Below are 21,070 nucleotides of genomic sequence, written 5' to 3'. Positions count from 1 at the left end.
TCGAATAAATCTTTAACTAGCATCAAGATAAATCAAGCGAATAATAATAATAATAATAATAATAATAATAATAATAATAATAATAATAATAACAACAACAGTAATAATAACGAGTTACTCGACTCTTTGCATTCCACCGTAGAAATTCCGTGAATATAGAAACTTTCGTTTATTAACTCGTGAGAACGCGTTATCCTATTGAACGATCGCGATGGTTAGTAATTATTTTTCTAAAAGTCTCTTCCTCTCTATATTTCTTCCTTTTTTTCTTTCTCGTTATCTTGTCCCTTTTATCTTCTATATTGCAGCATACTCGAAACTCGTCTTCTATCAACCGACATCGAAGAGACAGCTTTATATAACGAATTTACTTTCGAACGAAACGATGAGACCTAAGAGTAATAGTAATGGCAGTAGTAGTAGTAATAGTAGTTATAGCAGTAATAGTAATAGTAGTAGTGTAGTAGTAGTAGTTATAGCAATAGTAACAGATTGTGCTTAAGAAACGATGAATTCTTTTCGTTAACATAAAATCATTCGATTTACATGTTGAATATACATATCTCTAAATATTAAATTTATCATTCTTTATGATTCTTTATGCGAAGTGAGAGAGAACGAAATAAAGAAATAAAGAAATAACGAAAGAAGAAAGAGGACAACAGAGAGTTGCTCTTTGAAAGATTAAAGGATACGTACAGGAAGAATCAATGTGGAGCGAGAGAGAGAGAGAGAGAAAGAGAAAGAGAGAGAGAGAATAAGAGAAAGTAAGAGAGATAGAAGGCAACTGGTCCCAAAGAAAGGCTTGGATGCCAAGAAGAGTAAGAGAATCGATAAGAAAGAGAAAAGACAGAGAAAGAGAGAAAGAGAAAAGAAGAGAAAGTAATAAAACACGAGAGGGCACAGAGTCTCGACAGATTGGCCCGGTATTCGATAGAGAATTCGATGAATTTATGGATTTCCTAATCCCTCGTTATGGAGGAGCAACCCTTCGGGAACTCCTCCGGGAGAATCGATACTTTCTTGCTCCTGACGTGCGCGAAGCAACGTGCTTCGACTTGGAAGATAAAGAGAGAGATCGGACTTTGGTATTACGTTGCAAACCCTTAGGGAAAATCTTCGAGTAAGATCGCATCGTGAGACGACGATGACGATGACGATGACGATCACGATGACGATGACGAGAATCTTCTTTGTTCTTTATAGTTTTTCTTTTTTCTTTTTATCTTTCTTTCTTTCTTTCTTTCTTTTCTTATCGTTTTATTGTTTTATCGTTTTATCGTCGTAAGAAGAATAAATTTCTATGTTGAAAAATATTATGAAACTTATTTTCCAACTGATTGAAAAATCGATCGATTGACAATCGTAATGCTAATTAAAAACTCTATGTATATTTTATATATACATATATACATATATATATATTATTGCAAACTAAGATAAATTAGAAAACAATAATCGGATCTGTTATAATAAACAATTTTCTTTGAATATATATGACAAATAAATTGCGTTTTATCGAAATAAAAATGAAATTGTATTGTTATATGCAAAAGGATTGAATGAAAATATTCCATTATGGTCTTATCGGAAAGTTTCATCCATTTATATACATATATACACGGAGTGCAAAGTTATTTATTTTAAGGACGAGTATCAAGAAGAGAAAGGTGGATTGAATTCTTTTTGTTTTTTTTTTTACCTCCCTTTTTTCTTCCTTCTTTTTTAATTATTCCAAAGCCAACAAGATATTGAAATAACTATTACCAAACGGAGATGAGATTAAATTCTCGCGACAAAAGGCGAGTGGTAAAATCGAGAAGCTGTTGAATTATCGATCGATTCGCTCGAACTTCCGCGACTACGTACCTGCTTGTTATTTAATTAACATGATATACGCTTGAAGCACCCAAATGGACAGGGAGAGAGACGGTGGACGTCCGTTAACGATAGGACGGACCGTCCGTGCTCGTTGTGGCATTCCCAATTAGCTATGATAAATTATACGAGATAAATTCGTCTCTCGCGTAAACTTCTGTCGTTATTACCATTATTAGTACTGTCGGCTATCATTATTACTGTTATTATTATGATTATTATGATTATGATTATGATTGTGAATGTGATAATTATTATTATTTTTATTTTTATTATTATTATTATTATTATTATTATTATTATCGTCATCGCCGTCAACATTTCTATAACTGTAATGGTTTGGTTCAGGAGAATATTGAAGTTATCCATGTAACTATATATATATATGTATATGTATATGAGATAGAAATAGATACGAGTGTGTTTGAAAATGGTAGGAAAAGCACTAATTTAATTAACGTGAAAAACACTAGTTTCGCGTTACCGGAAAATGGTGTAATACGCACCGGTAATGGATATTTCTCTCTCGGTGATTTTGCTTTGACACATCGTCACAGATCGGTTTTTCGAATGTAACACTTGCAAATAATGAAATTAAAATAGAGCGGGAGACAACAGAAAGAGAGAGAGAGAGAGACAGAATCAACCAACGTACGATCCTATTGAAGTTCTCTCTATCACTCTCTCTATCTCTCCTCTCTCTCTCTCTCTCTCTCTTTCTCATTCCGCTTTAACCTACGTAAATCCGTTTCCTCGTTAGGCTAATTCCGCTCCGGTTCCGCTTTACGATCCTTTCTATTATTTCTATTACTATTCGCCCAATGATATATCCGTATCTAGTAATATCCGAAAGGTCACGATAAACACGTCGGTAGAATATGTTTTGCTAATTACATTTGATAAAGATTTTTTCAACGTTTCTTCTTTTTTTTTCTTTTACCATAAATACATAAATAAATATGCATTCTAATTTTGTCTATCAGCAACGTTCTAATACTTGCCCATTATATTAATTTTCTAAAAGTATCTAAAAGAGAAAGACAAAAAAAGAACAGGTATAAATCATGCATCTCGAATCAGAATCAATAACTAACGCCGTTTGATAGGTTGTTATATAAATAGAAAAAATATCATCCGGGATAATCAAAATTAGATGCTCGGAACTGATCAAAACCCATCAACGAATATTTTAATATATTCGAGTATTTTTAATAATCGCATCGAACGAGACAGAAGGATATAAAAAAGAAAAAAAAAAAATACAAAAATAAGAATCGAGCTGTGATAGGTCCTCACCTCCTTCGGTCTCATGCCAAACGATACCCTCGAGCGTGACCGATGTGCCAGGCTCACAGGGTCCCAAACATTCAGGCTCGGTAATGGTCCCCACGCTGGTCCCAACGCAAACGTCGGACATGTCCTGAAACACAAACACAAGTTGACGTATCGATGTGAGCTACGATTAAACTTTATGGTACCATGACTGTAATAGATGTCGTTTGGTTCAGAGGTTTAAGCGGTTTTGTTTAGGGGCTTTCTGCGGTTCGTAGATCGTCGATCAAGAGTGGGAGAAATAGAGACAGAGGGATGGGAGTCTATACACAGAGACTATGTGCAATACGATGGAGAGAACGATGAACAAACGCTCGCGAGTTCGAGCCATGGCTTTAAAAGCAATTAGAGGATATCTCTCACCAATTAACGTTAACTCTGCTGTCTTTTCTCCTTTCTAGCAAGCGGAACGCGACTTGCAATGAATACGCGATTGCACGCGGATTCGTGTGCACTCGTGTAATTCGGCAGAATCAAAGGAGTTATCTCTTTCTCTCTCTATCTCTCTCTCTCTCTCTCTATCTATCTATCTATCTATCTATCTATCTATCTATCTATCTCCTCTCTTTCTTTCTATCTCTATATTCTTTGTATGTGTAATTGTCTGTATGCGTGCGTGATTTTTGTTTAGTAATCCTGAGAAAATTCATGACTACCAAACCGAGATAACCGATATTATTCATTAACGAACGATGTTTATCGAATACACGAGTTTTATTAAAAATGAAAGAAGTACAAAGAGAGACAGAGAGAGAGAGTTTATATATAAGCTTTGTAAAAAGTAAAGTTCAAAGGTTAAAAAATACCACGAAAAGGAAAGGGCAAAGCAAAAAACTGTAGTCAAGTATATCGAACATACTTCCGAGCTACGACACGATAAGGTGGTTTAAGGGAGATCGGGGAAACAAGGGAGAGAATCCGTTATGGCGTTGACGTGGAGAGAAGTGAGAAGGGTGAGAGAAGAGGGGTGAAGGAAGAGGGGGTAAGGGAAGAGAGGGAAGGGGGAAAAGCAGCCATAGTCTCACCGCGGAATTACAATGGCAGTTTGAAATGCAAATCGCAAAATTTATGCTTGGCTTCCATAATTACAGAAGCGGCCTGCATTATCTTTCATAATGTACATACAATACACGCGAACCAGCCGACGTAATCGCATCGTTATTACGGCACGAAACTATTTCGCTGTTCGCGCCGCATGACGTTACTATGACGGGACTCGAGTGAGTGAGTTACACAGAGAGAGATAGATAGAAAGAGAGAGAGAGACAGACAGATAGGTAGACAGATAGATAGACAGACAGACAGACAGAGAGAGAAAGACATAGATAGATATATATATGAGATAGACGGCAAAATGTACGTGAACGTTTAACCGCTGAGTTTGCGAGCGTGAAAGAGAGATGAGGAAGGATGAATGTTGAAGATACGAGAGAAACAAAGAGAGAGAAAGAGAGAGAGAGACAGAAAGACAGAGGTGAGATGTTTGCAACTGACTGAGAATAAATAGAATCCGACACGATGTATTACGTGTTACGAAGATGTTGTTGATGTTGTTGGAACAACGTTGGCATGTCTGACAAACGTAAGAGCGAACTAAATAAAAATAGGTTTTCATCATTATTAAGAAATGATTGATTTGTTGAAACTTATCAATAAAATCGTAGTAGAAATATTCTATTATTATAATATTACAAACGTGAAATTGTTGTATATTCGATTTAAACGGAGTGGAATCTATGGAACGCTAGAATGGAATTTACTTGGTTACTCTCGATATAATTTATTTTTGAATAGGGTTAAATAATCGAATATAATGCGAACGCGATTTTATCGTTACGCATTAAAGTTCGCTCGTATTTTAATATTATTTATTAATTTTATATTTACCTAATGGATTATAATTTATAATTTTCATTCAATGAAAATTTATTCGTTGAAAGAGAGAGAGAGAGAGAGAAAGAGAAAAAAAGAGAGAAAGAGCAAACGTGGAACGCTATAATACGTTGGATTTTCTCGAGTCATGAGACGCAAACACTTTGAAAATCCTACTGACATCAGAAAATCCATGTCACTCCTACGTAATGTTCTATGAAAAGAAATATTTAACAACCATGGAAGTTAAATTAAAGCCAATGAAACGTCGCTTTGAAGAAATTTATGATAGTTATACCCGACCGACATAAGAACTTCTTTAACGCTGAATAGCCTAATAACTACTAGAAAAAATAAAATAAAATACAAAAAATAAAAAATAAAAAAAAATGTATATGTCCTCATCGTCCTTTAGTCGCATGAACGAGCGATGCTCCTCCATCTTTCCAGATATTACACACACACACACACACACACACTGAATGAGAGAAAGAGATAAAAAAGAGAAAGGAAGAAAAAGATAAAGAAAGAAAGAGAGAGAGGAGAGTTTTGATTGAGATTCGTTCCATGTTTTTCCGGCACACCCGACGCGTTATTACTTCGCGAGAAGCGCATTTCGAGAGATCCCTGTCGATATCGCATAACACGCATCGACCTATCGACATCAGGGACAGCAACTCGATCCTTTTATAAAGAGAAAAAGAGTGAAAGAGAAAGAGAAAGACTGATAGAGAGAGAAAGAGAGAGAGAGAGAGAGAGAAAGAAAGAGAAAATATGAACTGCGATCGAATGAGAGCGTCCGCCGTATGGCATTTCGCTTTTGCTCTTTTCCTGGCCTCTTTTTTTCTTCTTTTTTTTCTCTCTCTCTCTCTCTTTTTTTCCCTTTTTTTTTAACCACTCTTTATCCTCTCCTTGTCCATCGTGTTGCTATTATCGTCGATAGAATCCGATAGAGATAACACGAATCTTCGAAAATTGATACTCTCTATCGCACAGTTCGTGTCGCATGATGGCTCTTATCGTGATAATAAAAACGTAAAATGTTTGAATGTCTGTTTTTCTATTTCATTATTTCTCTCTCTCTCTCTCTCTCTCTCTCTCTCTCTCTCGCTCTTTCTTTCTCTTTTTCTTTATACGAGTGAGAATACCTTATTAACGCCTTTCCTAATCAACCTAAAGAGAAACGTTCAACTTTCTAAATACGCGGTGTAATTGTATGTAGTTTTGTAATAATAGAAGGTGAAAAGAATGAATAGAGACGAGGTTAAAGGGTGGAGGGGAATGAGAGGAGAGGAGAATTGAGTTTCATCATTCATTGCGTGCGTGCGTGCGTGCGTGCGTGCATGCGATTGCAGGTGAATGAAAATGGAAGGTACAGGAGGGTAAGAGAAAAGGGTTCTAACTATTTTATGACTCGTACTGTAGAAAGAGAAAGACGAAAAAAGAGAGAAAGAGAAAGAGAGATAGTGAGAAGGGACGAAGCTTTACTACTGCGATGGAAATGAAAGAAAAGGGAAAGAAGTCGAGGTGGTTTCGTGAAGGGCGAAGAATAAGATAAAAATATCAAACGGTAGATACGCGAGTACCAAAGGGAGAAGAAGATAAATTGAGACAAAGGGAGAAAATCATATTGTGTAAATGTATTTGTATCTATATGTGTGTGTTGTGTGCGTGTGCGTGTCTCTTCTGGATGTATATATATATATATGTATGTATTTTTTTACAAATGTGTAGGCTAACTCTAAAGTCTAAGAAAAGACAAAGAAGAACGAAGAACGGTAGGATAAGAGTCTGTGTGTGTTATAAAAGGGCGGTAAAAAAAATCTTCTTCGACTATTATATACTTGTGTTTATATTATATATATATATATACACACACACACACACTCACCCACATTGTCGTGTAATAACGGCTTCGTATTTTTTTTTTCTTTTTTTCCCACCCCACGCTTTTACTCAACCTCCTCGCAATTTGTTCGCAAGATCAGCTCGAGGAGTCCATCGTGCTCGAATAAAAATAGAAAAGACGAATGGAAGAGGACGAAGTTGAGGGTGGGCTATATATATATATATATATATATATATATATATATATATATTACGTAGTTCGTAAATTGAAATCGTTTTTGATATTTCAACGTTTACGATAGAAAATGTAATTATTTCGATCGCACAAATTCACGAATTCGTAGAAGAAAAAGGAAAAATATTTCTCTTCTGCGAGTAGGAGAAGATTAGGATCGAGAAACACGTTAAAAGGAAGTAGGTATAGATAAGAACGACAAAAAGATTTCGGTGATGGAAGAGATAAAGGACTAGGGAAAAGAGACATACAGAAAGAGAGAGAGAAAGAGAGAAAGAAAAAGAGAGAGAGAAACAGGCTAGAGGCTCTTCCCTTAAGCCCATAGGAGACAGCTTTACGAGGGTCGCAAGATAAACGACAAGGAGGGGAAGCACGAGTCAATCCAAGATCTTTTCGACGTAGGAAGAAACTCTTTCGAAGGCATAGAGAGAGAGAGAGAGAGGGAGAGAGACAGAGAGAGAAGAGAGAAGCAACGACGTGGATCGGACTCTTTTCTCTCGGTCGATGGATAATCGCGCAGGGCTCTACACAGTTTGAAATCTTTTCGATCTTTTTCGTTCGTGAACAAAAACTGAGAAATTTAATCCAGCTGCCGTCCATTCGTAAGGATAGAGCTCTCTCTCTCTCTCTTTCTCTCTCTTTCTCTCTCTCTCTCTCTCTCTCTCTCTTTCTCTTTCTCTCTCTTGGTCGTCCGACTCGTAACTCGAGAGAAAGTAACGAGAAAGAAAAAGACAGACATTATTAATTCGATTATATACTCCGACGCTACCAACGGAAAGAATAATAGAAGTGAAAAAGAAAAGAAAAAAAAAGAAAAAAAAAAGAAAGGAGAAAGATTACCAAGAGAGATTTATTTATGCAAAAGAACGAAACGAGAAAGATAGAAGGAGAAGAAAATATAAATAAATAAAAACAAACGGTCGGGGTAGATTTCCAAAAATATATATATATATATATAAGGAAAAAAAAAAGAAAAAAGAAAAGAAAAGGAGAGAAAAATGTAAAAATAAAGAAGTCATTTCACGCGACAAAGAGAAGCTACAGTAATTTGACCGTGTCACGAGCAGACAGACTTTTCTCCTTTGGTTCAAATAAAGTAGAAATTAAAATAATGCAAAGAACGAGGACATAGAAAATATACTGAAATAGAGACAAAGAAAGACGAGAGAGAAAGAGAGAAAGAGTGAGAGAGAGAGAGAAAGAAAAAGATATATATATATATATATATATATGTTGATAAAGGCTAAATATATATATATATAGAAAAAGAGAAAGAGAAAGAGAAAGAGAAAAAGATAGAAATAGACGAATAGATGAACGAGTAGACACAGAATAGACAAGAGACGGCAGGGTAAAGGTTACGAAATATATATATATATATATATATATATATATATATATATATATATATATAAACTCCGACGCCATGTTTCCTCTCATGAATATATTCATGCAAGAGACTGCATATGTAGGTATTAGGCCATGCAGCACCCCTTCACCCTCCCTTCCTCCCTCCCTCTTCAACCGCTGTACGCGAAGCTAGTTAACAAGTACATAACGCAGTACACAGACGGCACGTTAATTCAACGCGTCGATACACGTTTAGTTCTACGCACACCATTGAGAGAGAAAGAGCCTTGCGCTTGGGCGAGCCAACTTTTTACGTAAATTATTAACAGGACGTAGCGAATGTAATGGTAAGCCGTTTCATATATGTACTTTTATACGTAGCTGTAATTCGACGGCATAAAGTCGGCGTATATATATATATATATATATATATATATATATATATATATATAAATCATTATCAAATACATATATGCCTTTTATAAATGTATACGCGGACAAACGTATATACTTATTAAGAAGAATTAACATACACACACACATATGTATATACAAATATGTTCGTTTATACATATAATGCATATAACATAAGAATCTTTCTTTGCTTTCTTTTTCTAAGCATCCATCATCTTTTCTCCTTTTTTCTTATCAAACCAATCGAATTAATATCAATACACAACTTTTTTATACAGATATATATATAAATATATATTTATCATAAAATTTACTCAACGAACGATTTGCCTATTCCATCTAAACATCTTTTGTATCCTATTACAAGAGTTACTCTCGCAATTCGCTCATTACGAGAAAAGTTATAACGAATTCGAACGCGTTCGTATGCATCGAATAATCGCGTGGTAATTGCACTTTATGCAGTTGCCCCTCGCTTTCGAGTAATAATGAATGAACGGACGGACGTACGCACCCACACGAATACCTACACATACGTAGTTATACGTGTAAAGAATGATTCCGGTTGTATATATACGTACATTTACGTACATATATATATACATTTATATATATATGTATATTTATATATCTGTATTTATGTGTACGTATATGTGTATAGTACTCGCGAGGTACAACGTGTCACGCGACGTGGCCGTTACGCCGTATAATTCTTTTTGCGATTAAAGATGATTTACGAGTCACGCACGATTTCAATGAAAGATCGAGGAAAAGAGAGATGCCGGCCTTCCTGAACCTTTCATACCGAGATCCGATCGAGAACCTGCATATTTTTAAATTTCATTAACGTTACATGTACCTATATATCAGGCTTATTGATTTTTTTTGGGTCTCCCTCTTTTTCTCTTTTTTTTTTCTCTCTCTTTTTTCTTTTTTCTTTCTTTCCCTCCGTTTCAAGTACATATTTTATACGAACGAGCGAGAATATTAACCTTGTATAACCCAATTTCTTTTTCGGATCTACAAAAGAACTAAATGGCGTGATACTTATAGTACAACTATATTATACTTCAAGTATAACTAATAACATAATGCTCGACAAAATATATTAACCTACGGATATAAGCTGACAATTAATTTTGTTGCGAAGAAAAAAAAAATAAACACAAAAAGAAAATAGAAAAATAAAGATAAAAAGGATGAAAGATTTAAACAAAAAAAGAAAAATGATGCAATTAAATGAGTAACTTTATAATTGCATGTCGTTACATAGAGAATTATGTACACATATGTGTGCGTGATTTCAAAATTAGATATCATTAGAGAGAATTAACTTCGTAGAATTTTTAAATGACGATGAATTGTGCTTCCGTCAAATTGACGCTAAGTATTTGTAGATTTCGAGAAAAGATTGCTTTTATCGTAGCGAAATATTCGCCGCCATCATTGCTATTTCCTATTTTCTTGCGCGTGTGCATCAACTCGACTCTCTCTTTCTCTCTCTTCGCGTTCTCCCACGCTCTTATCGTGTTCTCGATTCCCGCTGAGAAAAGATATATCGTATGTATTCCGAAGTTGAAATTTTTATTCTCCATCGAGATAAACGTAAAAAGTGTTCGCGTCGAGTAAACTCAAGGAGACTCTGATCCAAAGTAAACTTCTCTGATCGCGTTCATGATGATCGTTTTATTCCTTTTGTTATATTTATGAACCTACCGAGTCGGTCTTTCATTATACGAACTCTTCAAATAATATTATTACTATTTTTAACATATCCGTCAATTTCATACTTGAAGATATGATTTATTCATTGGTATGTTTGGTTCATAACCGGTTATAACCCAATTCTTTTTTGTTTTTCATCTTTCGCAAAAAAGAAAAATGATAACGCGAAAGTTACATAACATTGTTTACACTAATGTAATTATATGGTATTATATGAAGTATAAGTAATATTAAAAAGAAAAAAAAAGAAAAAAGGAAAAGAAAAATCTTTGGTTACGAAACGACAATTAGTATTTTAATAGCCGATAAAATGAAATTAAACTTACAAAATACTTATACGTGAGAGCTCGTTACATCAAAGAAGTTACATAAACTTATCGAAGATTAATTTTATGATAACAAATAAAAAATTAAAAAAAAAAAGAAGAAACGCATTAACTCTTCCTTTTATAATAACAAATTTTTTGACAATTGTTATAAGAATATTAAAGAAGGATCGATGAAACTTTTTCTTTCATTAGTTTCAGGATTGTACAATATGAAATTTATATTTTGTTGGAATAATCTATAAAAAATTAGAAATTTTCTTCGATCATTGTGAGAGAGAGGAGAGGTAGTAATTTTGTTTATGTGCCAAAAACAACAGTTAGTTACTATCGTATTTCGTTAAATTTCTTTCCAGTTGCGTGTTCGTTTCTCTTTATATTATTATTTTCCTTTTTTTTTTTTTTTTGTAAAAAAAAAAATCTTTCTCAAGAAGGAAATAGTCGAGCGAGGAATGTCGACCACATCTTAGCACGACAAGTAGAGAATCGATCGATCGTTTCAAGAAGAAGAAAACGAAGAAGAAGACGAAGAAGAAGAAGAAGAAGCAGAAGAAGAAGCAGAAGAAGAAGAGGAAGAAAAGGAAGGAGCTTCCTTTTAGTATCGTAAAAGCTAGCAGTTACGATCCATTTGTGAGTACCTTTGGCTTTGCCTTTCCAGTTTCTAATTAACTCTACTGAAATGACTCTTTTTAGGAAAAACGATACTTTACTTTTACTTACACGCGTCTAACATTAAAACCTAGTACACATTAGAATTCTTCCTTGCGATACATTATCGTTAAACCAATTCGAAGTTGTACCGATTCAAAGAATCCTGTCTATACTCAACGGAGCCTTTTTTTTCCAGAATCCCAGAAGTTGAGAATTAGCACTGATATTTCGTATTTATCTATCAATTATTAGATGTTTCTTTTTTCTCTGTATTCCTTAGAAGACAAATTGTACGTATAATTCGATTAATTTTGATGATTAATGCAATGAAAAATCTGAGAAGAAAAAAGAAAAAAAGGAGAAAGAAGAATCTTCGTTTCAAGTCTCTTCGGACGCAAATTCACGTATTCGAAAAAGTCTCGTCGGATTGGAACGATTTTACGATAAATTGGAATAATGTAAAACGAGCGTTGTTCGAACGTTGAACGATTTCGATCGTTCGAACGGAGAATAATATTTTATTAAATAAAATTACGGCTATGTATGAAAAGAAGTTAAGAAAGAAATCGAACATAAGGGAATTGAAACGGTAAGGCAGTAGGATTCGTTAACTGCCAGCCAATTACGATAAAAAGCCGGTCTTTGTTACCAGTCGGAGAGGAGAGCATTGCAACGATCAACTTTAATGGAAGCAATAAAATGCAGGTGCTAGTGCCGGCGCATTCCCTTTGGCTGTGAATCGAGCTACGGACATTGGCGTAGAATGATTGGATTATCGTTTCATCGACTTTATATCCGTGACTCGAGTACAACGTAAATATACCGACGCCATTGTCGAGCTTAAGATTACAAACCGCGTATTCCTATAGTAAAAGGTACGTGGTGTACGTACGTACTTGTGAAACGCGGAAGCATATCGCCAATGTTAAACTTGTTCATTTCGTATAAACATGCTGAATGTTTCTTTTTTTATCTTCTCACACATGATTCCCAATATTGTCCATCCAAAAAGGAATTAATCGTTTATCTAGTCTAAGTGTTATATCAAGAAGATTAATATTCGAACGGATACGATAAAACGAAAGTATGTTTTATTCCTTCATTTTATCTGCCCTTTTGATAATATTACTTCAGTCGTATACAGGTTTTATATGTCAGAATATAAAGATAGAAAGATGGAAAATATCGACTTATTTATAATCGTAAATAAAAGAAAGTCGATATTAATCTTATTATATTGCTAAACACGTAAGACATAGCCAATATATTTAACAAGAACTTTCAAAAGTAAAACCGCGAGAGTATCCTTCATCTCGGGCTATGCCATTTCTAATTTTCTATATAGGAGACGAAGATACATACGTGTACGCGTAAGTACATATTTCACAGAACCGTACGAGCGAACGAACGTTCTTCGAAGGCGCGAAATTGTGCGGAACTTTGAAAGCAGTTCGTCTTTCTCGACTACACTGCGAAAGCAAGAGAGAGAGAGAGAGAGAGAGAGAGAGAGAGAGAGAGAGAGAGAGAGAGAGAGAGAGAGAGAGAAAGGCTCGTTGCTAGATTTACAATCTTGTTCGAACATATTCGAGCTCGAAATGAGCAACGAAACTATTATACACGGCAGTTGAATTAATCGTGACTTTTGACGAGCACACAAATACCTTTACTATTTTCTAAATGAAAATTATTAAGAAAAAAAAAATTAAGGGACTTAGTTTTCCTTTTCTTCATTTTTTCCTTTTTTTAATCATTTCATTCGTCGTAGTAAAATTAAACCATTTAAAAAAAATAATAACCGAACGAAGTCTTTTTTCTGTTTCATGTTTGATTTGTCTCGTAATTTGTATTTATTCTAATATCCCTCTGAAATGATATAGAGAACTTCGATATAGAGACGTACAATAACGCAAATTTCAAATCATAATAATCGAGAATGTAAGCACCGTGGCTCGTATTTCGCAGACTGGTTGGAGTTTATCGCGACTTAACAGAGACGCGATAATAATCCCTCACCCCCTTCGTGAAGGAGAAAGCACGCTAATCTCCCGCGGGGGATTCCGCTTTCGTAGCACTTACTGTGATTAGTTGTCGGAGAAGAGAACGTTAAGTTATTCCCTAGGGAAGATAGACTAGGTTTACAAGGAGTTTACTAGATACACCCAAAACTGGTCGAAATCTTTCGATAAAGAAACTTCCTCTCTAATCGTTTAGTTATATTCACAACTAACGGACATCATAGGATGAAAGAAAACTTTCGAATATATTACAAGAAAAAGAAAGTCTAACTAAAAGCAAGTTTATTTCTCTTTCTCTCTCTGTCTCTCTCAAAGATGTCTCTTTGATTTTCTAATCTCATCCGTAACCATCTTGGTTTTTTGCTTTTCTGTAGACTGACGTCACGACTCTAATGAATCCGATAAACTCTTCGTTTACAGTATCGTCCTTGTTCTAAAACCATTTCCCACGGGAATATTAACATCATCGACGAGTTATAACGAGGAATTTTCTTATTAAAGATTTTATTTTCTATATTCATCTTTCTCATATCCCCGAAAATCTTCAAACACCTCGAGGTGTACTGTTTTAAACGATAATGATAATACTAAAAAAAAAAACAGAGAAGAAAAGGGAAAGATTTACAGAGATCGTTACAGAGTAAACTTGAGGTAGATATATACGAGAGAAGGGAAGAGGAGAGAAGAGAAGAGAAGAGAAGAGAAGAAAAGAAAAGAAAGGAGGAGTACAATTCTTGGACTCTTTTTTTTTGCTTTCGAATGTCTTCAGGTTCCTTGAGAAAATAACGACGATCGATCCGACGATCAACTTTTACGATCTACGCGCGAGACTTTACTCTATCTATATCGAACTCTTTTTATAAGATCTCCCAAAAAGTTAAGCTGGATAATCGGAGTCTGTATTACCACGAAACACCCTTTTCGATCAGGTCCGACGACAGAATGAAACGATGATCGAAAATGGCTACTCCTTGTCGTTGTCGTTGTCGCCCTCATCGTTGTCGTCGTCGTCGTCGTCGTCGTCATCGTCATCGTTATCGTCGTTGTCGTCGTTGTCGTTGTCTCGTGAAAATAAAGCAGATGGTTTCTCGTGCGTAAGAACGAAAAGGATCGTCGTAAATCGATCACGGTCTGTCGGAAGGATCAAAAGCATCAGAAGAAGAGAAAGAGAGAAGGGAGAGAGAGAAAGAGAGAAGATGAAGACCCTACACCACTCTTCTCACCCCTCTTTTACTCTCTTTCTTCTTCAACCCTCTTTTCTTCAGCCAAGATTCAAGCTTTAACGATAGGCGACGTTAACGATCGCAATTACGCGATAAAAAGAACGCGAAAATTATTTAACGTCGGCGAAGATCGAAAAACAGAATTCTTCGAGTTTACTCGATCTTGTTCCCCTCTCTCATGATTGAGTTAATGAAACGAGGAAAGAAAAAAAAAAAGAGAGAGAAAAAGAAAAAGAAGAGAAGAAAGAATATCTACATTGATCTTTCTCCTCTCTAAAAAAAGAAAACAGAAAGAAGAAAATAAAAAAGAAATGATAATAATAATAATAATAGAAAAAGAATAAAAATAATAATAGTACGAAATCCATCTAAATTTCGATGAATTTAATTAATCTTATTAATCTTAACAATCGCGACGTTGTATCGAGACAAAGTAATGAATTGCAATAATTAAGTAATAACGACAAGATTCAATCGCATTTGTTATTCTTATCTCTTGGAAAAATAACAAGATTATAATGCATTGACGTGAAACTTTATACCCTGATAGCTGATACGTGATATTAGGTTCTTCTTCTTCTTCTTCTTATTATTATTATTATTATTATTATTATTATTATTATTTTCTTTTTCTTCTTTTTCTCCAGTCATTGAAGAGTTAATAATGTGCCAGACAGGATAAAAGAAAAAAATAATAATAATGAAAGAGAATAAAAAAGAAATGAAAATAAGTTCACAATCAATTAAACCGTTCTGAGATCTCGATTTGTCGTCGGATTTATCGGATCTACGGTGAACAGTGGCTAAAGATTAAGCTCTTATTTTCTGCGATCGTGGTGAGTCTCCTCCTCCTCCTCTCGTTGTTCGCAAAGAACGTCCGGTTTTACCAACGAACGCACGCGCTTGTTATCCGATAAGATATTAAGCCAATTACAACGTCGTCTGACAGACGACGTGCCTGTAAAGTATGTACATATATGTCATAGTATCTATGTGTAAGAATCACGTACATACATACGTACTTACGTATGTACGTACGTATGTTCACGCATACAATTAACGATGCGTATCTAACCGCATACCATTAAAAAGCGAACGAAGTCCCTGTGTTTAGTTCGTGTACACATTATCGGTACAGGGACGTAGATATCGAATGAAAAATATAACAAACAGGCTCATTATGAGAAGCTTATTATATTCCCTAAGTAGAATACTATTTCTCTATTTTTCTATTTTTCTTTCTCTTTCTTTTCCATTTTATATATTCTCTTTGAGATAAAGTTTTAAGTCAAACACAGAATTATTCTTATACGATCTAATAATTAATATCATTTTCATTCTTAGATTTATCGATCAGTGATGACACTATTACTAGTTTCAATCATTCCTATAAAAACATCCCTTTTAAATTTATCAAATGTTTTTTCCCCTCAATTTTAACATTTTCTACTGCGAACGTACGATATAGATTTGACACATTCTTTTTTCTCCCAGAGATAAATCTGAGCTTTCTCTCTTATTTCTTGCATATTTGAATTATGCAATTTTAATAATTGTTGACTTACTTATACGCTCTTAAATTAATATAAATTTCATTTTCCTCTGAAACAATATAAATTTCAAATCCCATTAACTTTTTATTCCTTTAGAGATATAATTATATAATATTTTCTTATCTATATGTTTGTCCATCTATCCATTTTATCTTTCTCTCTTTCTCTCTTTCTCTTTGCGTTTGTCTATTGCGTGTGCACGAAGGAACACATGAACTGTCCTAACGCGAGTCATTACTAGAGGGTTTTCTCATTAAATAGCCGCTCCTGTGGTTTCTAATTACCTACGTGTTTATCATCTTTCAGTGTCCATCCATTTTCAATTCTCTCTGAAAGAAAAAAAAAACTAAGAAAAATAGTTAAATAACTATTTCACCGACTAGATAGTTAGACAAAGACAAAGACAAAGACAAAGACAAAGACAAAGACAAAGACAAAGACAAAGACAGAGAAAGAGAAAGAGAAAGAGAGAGAGAGAGAGACAGAGAGATCATTAGACTGTCGTAGTTGCTAAAACGGGTTTGCGTTTTGCATAAACGCTGAAATCAGATGCGATCGATTCGACGAAGCGCGAGTAGTCGGTGGATCGGTAGAGCAAAAGCACGTGTGCGATCCCAAAGCGTAATTGAAATTGCAATTGCGTTGGCTCGTTCTCCCTGTGGCTACAGAGAGAGTAAGAGAGACAGAAGGAGAGAGAAACAGAGAGAGAAAGAGAGAGAGAGAGACAGTGAAACATACAGAGAGAGAGAGAGAGAGAGAGACAGAGAAATTTAACGGAGTGGCTTAATGGCGCGTCCGCACAGTCGACCGACGTGCATCTCGATGCATTTCGACGAGCTATCGGAGAACGAGCTTTCCTCGCTCGAACAAGCTCGTATCGTCAAACGTATAGATACAGCAGTGGTGCACAAACTGCATTAAACCTTCTAATAATACTAACTAGACGAAGGAGATCGCAAGTACATAAACATGTTTCGATAAAGAAATATTTTTAATTATGAAATGACTTCGATGTTTAAATCGAATTGATTTTATATTTGATCGTAACGCGTTAAAAGCGTTAAATGGATAAATAGTGATAAAATCTATATAATTTGGGTATCACTGGTTATAAACGTTTGACGGGAACTCTATTGGCATAGCTCGTATTACTCGATTTATACGTCTATTTGGTTAGTATCATTAATTGCTAATTCACGACTTCTAACATTTCCCAATCGAGTTAGTAAAGTATCGTGTCAAACGTAACAAATAATTTCTATCGATACCATTAGATGCGTAGCGGTGTCCTATTGCTATTTTATTCTATTCATCCAATACGATTTTGTTGCTCGAGATGGGTTCTCCTCGAGGAAAGAAAGAAATAAAAGAAAAAAGAAGTAAAAGAAATTAACGAAAAAAGAAAATAAATAAATAAAAAGAAAACATAAAAAAAAAAGATAGAAAAGAAATAAGAAAAAAAATAAAGAAAAAAATATATAAAAAGAAAAAAAAAAAAAAGAAAAGAAAAGAAAAAGAAGGAAGTAGCGACGTGCGAAGATAAGAGGAGCCGTCGTCATAGCAAAGTTTCGCGTTTCATCGGCTCGATTAAGCGACGAACGTGCACCGTGGAATCTGCGACTATAAATATTTACTCTGAAAGCAAGGCAGAGAAAATGTTTTCGTAGAGATCACTATGCCTTGCATTCCGCGCGGATGCATCGTCCGCTTTCTCGAGTGTTACGGTTCACCTCGAGTGTTCAAGCCAACGCAATTAGATCTCCGTAAGCAAACGGATCTCTTCTGAAGCCTTTCCCTTATTCCCCGACCCCCCCTCTACTATCCCACCCCCACCCCGCTATTTCCATCCCCTTTATCAGACCACCCACTTGACCATGATACAACATTCTGAATTTCCATCGTTGCCTATAAATCTAATCTACTTTTATTTATTTCACATATGTGTATATGTATATATATATTAGGATTACGATCGACCATTTAAAAAAAGAAAAAAGAAATCATACACATTATATAATCTCGATATCAAACATTTTTTATCACTAACATATTATTAATCGTTGATTTACATACGATGATAGAGTATAGTAGTAGAATAATTTACGTTCACATTAGGCCGCATTAAATTACTTTTTTTTCTTTAGATACGAAACAAAATTATGAATTGGTGCTAAAACAGCTCTAATAAGTAATATAATTATACGGTATATATATATATATATATATATATACATGTACGCGTGCACACATGAACATAAACACATACATGTATATACAGATAAATATATAAGTATCATATTATATAAGATTTTTCTTTAAACACTTATTTATTCTTGTAAGCAACACGAATAGACTAATTCAATATAATTATGAAATAACACATGAATATATCACATAGTTCTAATATTATGTAATCTTTTCCTTTAAAACACGAGACTAAATTATTAATTCGTATTAATACTATCTTTTTTATTTATTTATTTTTTTTTTTAACTATTGAACAATGTTCGGAGAAAGAAATCTCTTGGAAATTCGAATCTAAATAGGAGAGAAAGAGAGAAAAAGAGATACAAAAAAAAAAAGAGAGAGACAGAAAGAGAAAGAACGAGAGAGAGTTTGTCCCTTCTAAGCTTCAACAACGAATTACCTTTCGCCCTTTTCGTAGTCGACAACGCGAGCCATCCCATTAGTAACGACCCCTCGCACGATGTTCCCCTACTCGGAAAAGCCATGTAACAAGAACTGAATGTTCTCCAAGCGTAAAGAGACTGCTGTGTATATATATATATATATATATATATATATATATATATATATATATACACAGATACATATACATGTATCTGTTTTTGTGCGCGCGCATATCTCTATACATACGGGCACGCGCGTCCTGTAGGTAGAAAGGGGAGAGAAAGGTTCAGGAAGTTATCAGTCCCGAGGGATTAATTCACCGTGAAAAATTAATTTTGTTCACCGCCAAGCTGGAATAATACCCTTTTCTCTCCCTCTTTCTGTTTCTCCTTCTTCTCCTCCTCTTCCTCCTACCACCCATCCTCCCACTTCTCTCTCTCTCTCTCTCTCTCTCTTTTTCTCTTTCTCTTTCTCTTTCTCTTTCCTTCTCCAGTCAAATGAAAGGCAAGAGAGAATCAAGCTCTGGGAATAACGCTTTCTCCTTTCAACATACTGATTGCGGTTTATACGTATCAACGGTTACTAGTTTTCCGAGCTAAAACTGTGAAAAAAAAAAGAATGAACGGAGGAGACAAAGTACTAGGTATTAGAAAATCGTCGAGAAAGAGAACCAACGAGAATGATCAATTCCCATTAAAATCTCTCGTCGTATCGGCGGATCAAACACGTATATATATGTATGTATGTATATATGTGTGTGTGTGTGTTATACTGTAGAGGATATACACAAAGCTGTGTGTTTTAATGAACGTTTTCGATCCTTTTCCATTGGTTGCGTTTTTTTTCCACCAAAATCGTTTCGTTTCGTTTCGTTTCGTTTCGTTTCGTTTCGTTTCTCTCTTTCTCTCTCTGTCTCTGTCTCTTTCTCTTCCTCGTTTCCTCGCTTTGTAATTTCGAACACACAGATACATGGCAGTCGACGTGGTCAGATAGGCAAACGTCTGTTAAATACACCCCCACGTGAGTTACACACGTGTGAACACACGCACATACACATATATAGAACGTCCCTGCAGAGACCCATAGGATATTGATTCATAGAAGGCTTTCTCGCGCCATCTGTCAGTAAAACGAGGTTGTACAATGTGTTCGTATGCGTACGGATATCATTCTACGTTGTGTTCTACAAATATATATATATATATATATATATATATCACGTGTGTGTGTGTGTATATACAGTTGATCGCAAAAATCTGTCAATTATCGTCAAGAAATTGAATCATTTTTATTAATTTACTACAGGAACCACTTAAAAAATAATGAAAAAGAAAGAGAGAGAATAAAAAATCATTTCCTACTTTTTCTGCAATTTGTATTACAGTATTTTTTCTTTTATCGAATCACTTTTTCCACATATAATATCACGATCGTTAAAAGATCTATCCAATTATTATGTTACAGAGAAACTGATAATTTCATTAAAACTTTAAAAAATGTTCACAATATTTACAGAATGTACGTATAACAAAACTAAATAAATAAAACACATATATACATACATATACATATACATATATATTTCTTTTTTCGAGTTATTCGTTTAAGTTTCAAAGATAATTGTTATAACGAGTTATTCGATCTTTTTCCTTCTATTTACTTATTTTTTGTTTAAATTGTTTTCGAATATTTTTGTAACACACTGTACATAGAAGCTGCTGTACGATGTGTCTGCGTTCTCTCTTCGTTTCTGTGTGAGTATACCTCTGTGCAAGTGTACGCGTATATTATATCGTTGGCGGCCGGCTTAGTTTCGTAAGCCGACGGTTAGATAATATTTGCTCGCTCGTGTAAATAAACACGTGTTTCTCTCTCTCTCTCTCTCTCTCTCTCTCTCTCTCCTCTCTCTCTCTTTTTCTTTCCATCTACGTTGATTTTCGCGAGAAACGTGAAAGTCGCTGGTCGACGATCGATTAATGAGTGTATTCGTTAATTAAGCAGGAAGGAAAAAGAAAAC

The 21,070-nt window shown here is 34.8% G+C and overlaps 1 protein-coding gene across 10 annotated transcripts in view; it reads right to left on the bottom strand.

Annotated features, from left to right (window-relative positions):
• The window catches only part of LOC127064921 (zinc finger protein 608-like), a 180,207-nt gene that overhangs the window by 16,384 nt on the left and 142,753 nt on the right, over nt 1–21,070 (bottom strand). For 9 of the 10 annotated variants that reach the window (XM_050996587.1, XM_050996584.1, XM_050996591.1 and 6 more), the window contains one exon: nt 3,176–3,298. In XM_050996587.1, the coding sequence (XP_050852544.1) occupies nt 3,176–3,298 (123 nt within the window). Of the gene's footprint in view, nt 1–3,174; nt 3,299–21,070 lie in introns of all 10 variants that reach the window. The other variant, XM_050996590.1, reaches the window with a different exon arrangement.

This window comes from Vespula vulgaris, chromosome 7, assembly GCF_905475345.1.
Source record: "Vespula vulgaris chromosome 7, iyVesVulg1.1, whole genome shotgun sequence".
Taxonomy (NCBI): Eukaryota; Metazoa; Arthropoda; class Insecta; order Hymenoptera; family Vespidae; genus Vespula; species Vespula vulgaris.
Note: the sequence above shows the minus strand (reverse complement) of the source record. Positions and strands in the feature narration are given on the sequence as shown.